Source organism: Carcharodon carcharias, chromosome Y (assembly GCF_017639515.1).
Source record: "Carcharodon carcharias isolate sCarCar2 chromosome Y, sCarCar2.pri, whole genome shotgun sequence".
Lineage (NCBI taxonomy): Eukaryota > Metazoa > Chordata > Chondrichthyes > Lamniformes > Lamnidae > Carcharodon > Carcharodon carcharias.
In genome coordinates this window covers 670827-674681 of record NC_054508.1, presented here as the reverse complement: position 1 = coordinate 674681, position 3855 = coordinate 670827, and the positions used below count along the sequence as shown (strand labels likewise).

At 52.0% G+C, this 3855-nt stretch overlaps 1 protein-coding gene across 1 annotated transcript; it reads right to left on the bottom strand.

The window, feature by feature from the left end:
• Positions 1-466: 466 nt before the first annotated feature.
• On the bottom strand, positions 467-3615 carry LOC121273387 (homeobox protein Hox-C11-like). Its single transcript, XM_041180566.1, has 3 exons — positions 3148-3615; positions 2738-2994; positions 467-699 (listed from the first exon to the last, which is right to left on the bottom strand). The coding sequence occupies exons 1-3, from the start codon at positions 3498-3500 to the stop codon at positions 467-469; spliced, it is 843 nt and encodes a 280-aa protein (XP_041036500.1). The 5' UTR covers positions 3501-3615.
• Positions 3616-3855: the final 240 nt, after the last annotated feature.

The window sequence follows — 3855 nt, the reverse complement described above, 5'->3', positions numbered from 1 at the left end:
GTGTGTGTGTGTGTGGGTGGGGGGGGGGTGGTGGTTGGGTGTGTGTGGGGCCTAATTTCTGGGATATCCAAAATCCTTGAGAACACCCCCTGTTAGACTATGTGTGTGTGTGTGTGTGTGGGGAGGGGGGGTGGGAGGGGGGTGGTGGGGGGGTGGGGGGGTGGGAGGTGGTTGGGTGTGTGTGGAGCCTAATATCTGGGAAATCATAAATCCTTGAGAGATCACAGACCCTCTCGTTCATGGGGGAAAACAAGGGGGGGGGAGAGAAAAAGGTCCTTTTTTTTGCCGCCTCCTCCCTAATACCACCCCCACCCCAACCCCCCCCCCCACACACACACACACACACTCCGCCACAAACACACACACACCCACTTCACTTGCCTCTTTCGCTGTTTCAAATCGGCTGATTATTTTTATATATATATATATAGATAGATATATATATTTTAAAATCTGATTATAAATTTCACAACAGAGGGTTTCCTGAGAGGTACTGCAGACGGTCTCTGTTCAATTTCTTCTCTTTCATCCTCCTGTTCTGAAACCAGATTTTTACTTGCCGGTCGCTCAGGTGCAGGACCCTTGACAACTGCAGCCGCTTCTCTTTATTGATGTAAACATTGAAGAAGAACTCCCTCTCTAATTCCCGGATTTGAAATTTGGTGTAAGGGCACCTCTTCTTCCTGGTGCGAAGTCCGCCTGAGAGAGATAGAGAGAGAGAGAGGGAGAGAGAGAGAGAGAGAGGGAGAGAGAGGGAGGGAGGGAGAGAGAGAGAGAGAGAGAGAAAGAGAGAAGGAGAATTACAAATGTAGAGACTCATTCAGACTCATAAGACAATATCATGTAGAGACCCAGGGGGAAATTTTTACACGCCCAAGGGGAGGAGGGGGATGTGGAAACTCAATACATCCAAATTTAAAATATATATATATTTTTGTTTAAGAAAATGAGGAAGCTTGCAACTAACCATCGCACCATTGCTCATGCTAAACCCACTTCCTTTTATTTATTACAAGGTCGCTTATTTAAGCCCACCAGCTCTCCCTCTCTCTTTCTCTCTCTCTCTCTGTTTTTCCCTCTCTATCTCTGTCTTTCTCTCTATATATGTCTCTCTCTCTCTGTCTCTCTCTCTCTCTCTCTCTGTCTCTCTCACTGTTTTTCCCTCTCTGTCTCTCTCTCCCTCTCTGTCTCTCTCTCTGTTTTTCCCTCCCTGTCTCTTTCTCTCTCTCTCCCTATCTCTTTATATGTCTCTCTCTCTCTCTCTGTCCCCCCTTTCTCTCTGTCTCTCTCTCTGTCTCTCTCTGTCGCTCTGTGTCTGTCTCTGTCTTTCTCTCTCTCTCCCTGTCTCTCTTTCTCTGTCTTTCTCTCTCTCCCTCGCTCTCATGTCTCGCTGTCTCTCCCTGTCTCTCTCTCTCCGTCTCTCTCTTTTTCTCTCTCTTCCTGTCTCTCTCCCTCTGTCTTTCTCTCTCTGTCCCTCAGCTCTTTCTCTGTCTTTCCCTCTCTCTCTCTTTCTTTCTCTCTCTCTTCCTCAGCTCTTTCTCTGTCTTTCCCTCTCTGTCTCTCTCTTTCTTTCTCTCTCTCTTCCCAGCTCTTTCTCTGTCTTTCCCTCTGTCTCTCTCTTTCTTTCTATCTCTATCTCAAACCCTCTCCCTGTCTCTCTCTCTATGCCTCTCTCCTTGTCTCACTTTCTGTATTTCTCTCTCTCTCTCTCTCCCTGTTTCTCTCTTTCTCTCTGTGTCTCTCTCCTTGTCTCTCTCTCCCTGTTTCTCTGTTTCTCTCTGTGTCTCTCTCCCTGTCTCTCTCGCTCCCTGTTTCTCTTTTTCTCTCTATGCCTCTCTCCCTGTCTCACTTTCTGTATTTCTCTCTCTCTCTCCCTGTTTCTCTCTTTCTCTCTGTGTCTCTCTCTCTGTCTCTTTCTTTCTCTCTCTCTCTCTGACTTTCTCTCCCTCTCTCTCTCTCTCCCTGTCTCTTTCTTTCTTTCTCTCTCTCTCTCTCTCTCTCTCTCTCTGACTTTCTCTCCCTCCCTCTCTCCCTCTCTCTCCCTGTTTCTCTCTTTGTCTCTGTGTCTCTCTCCCTGTCTCTCTCTCTCTCTCTCTCTCTCTCTCTCTCTTTCTCTCTCTGATTTTCTCTCTCCCGGTTCGACGTACCCCGACGAATCTCCCGAACAAAAAAGTATTTTAAAGGTACACAAAACAGCGAAGAGGTCGAGGCGGCGGGGGTGGGTGTGGAATTCGCGCGCGGAATCTGATGTCATGTAATGCTCAATTGAGTTTAACACGGAGAGAGAGAGAGGAGAGAAGGAGGGAGAGGGAGAGGGAGAGGGAGAGGGAGAAAGAAACGGGGAGCAGTGGGGTGGGGGGGGGTGGGGGGAGGAGGCTATTGTGCTGGATGCCCTTTTTAACGACCCCTTCTCGTTAAAGACGGGAGATTGGAGTGTTTAAAATTTTACAGACTCGCTTGGAGTGGAACCGGGTCGAAAGGATCCTCCAAAGGTAAATATCGGCCATAAAGATACCTCGTATTGGGACACAGCGCTTACCCTTCTCCATAAAGCACCCTCTAAAGCTTATAAAACCTCACATAAAATTTGACGGACAAAGTGTAGCAAGCTTGTATTTATTTAAAAACACACACACACACACACACACACACACACACTGAGACATCTGTCTCAGTCTCTCTCCCACACACACACACACACACACACACACACAGAGAGAGAAAAGTGCCAACGTACTAGGATTGCTGCCGCTATTTTCCACCGTATCACCGGGAGCCGCCGCCGCCGCCGCCGCCGCCGCTGCCGCTCTCTCCTCTTGACCCCCTGACGGGACCGGAGCCGCCCCCGTGTCCGCCTGGTCGCCCTTGTGGGGGCAGAGTTTTCCCGCCGCCGCCGCCGCCGCCGCCGCCGCCGCCGCCGCCGGGTGTTGGACGGTCAAGGCGGCCCCGCCGTTCGCCGTGTCGAAGAAGCGGTCGAAGGCTTGCGGCAGTACGCTGCCCTTCGGCCAGCAGGCGTGGGGCGGGTACTGGCCGGTGCTGGACTGTTGTTGCTGCTGCTGCTGCTGCTGGTGGTGGTGATGGTGGTGGTGGTGATGGTGGCGGGGGTATTGGTGGTATGGGTGTTGTTGGCGGTGCCGGTTGCCGTACGCTCTCTCGCTCCTCAGGAACATGCCAGCGACGGAGCACGGCGGCGGCGGCGGCGGCGGCGGCGGGGGTCCCGGCGGCGGGAGACCCGGCGGCGGCGGCGGCGGCGGCGGCGACTGCATCAGCGCCTCCCGGCGCATTGAATCATCGGCCGCTTCCAAGCCGTACGAAGCTTCCCTCGCCGCCTGGACCTGGGGGATGCCGGACGCGTGCGGGTAGGCGACTTGGCGGGCCGGGACGAACGGCGGGACGGCGCCGAAATCGGGCAAGTAGTACGCGCAGCCGGGCAGGTACATGGCTGGCCTGTCCTTGCGCGACTGGGAGCAGAGGTTACTTAGGCTCACGGAGTTAAACATCTCTGCCCCTCTACCCTGCACTTAGGACCCAGAGAGACTGCAGAAGCACGCACACACACACACACACACACACACACACACACACACAAACACACACACAAACATTCACACACACACACACACTCTCTCTCTCTCTCTCTCTCAAACAAAAAAATGTTGCTAAGAATGACGTATCCTTCTGGAATTACAGGTCTTTGTGACACGTGATGTAAAGTAGATATTGCAAATATATCAAAATCAATGCACTTAAGATGGGGGGGGGTGTGGTGGTGTCAGAGAAAGATAGATATCGAACAGCATCGAGAACAGAAAAATTAAAGAGGGAAAGGGCGGGGGTTTAAACACAAAAAAAAAT

Bases quoted from the DNA above. Each gene is read 5' to 3' on its own strand.
- LOC121273387 (XM_041180566.1), bottom strand. From the start codon at position 3,500: ATGTTTAACTCCGTGAGCCTAAGTAACCTCTGCTCCCAGTCGCGCAAG. The intron at 2,995-3,147 runs GTACGGCAACCG...GCCGAAGGGCAG, and splicing joins TTCCTGAGGAGCGAGAGAGC to CGTACTGCCGCAAGCCTTCG. The intron at 700-2,737 runs GTACGTTGGCAC...TATCTCTCTCAG, and splicing joins AAATAGCGGCAGCAATCCTA to GCGGACTTCGCACCAGGAAG.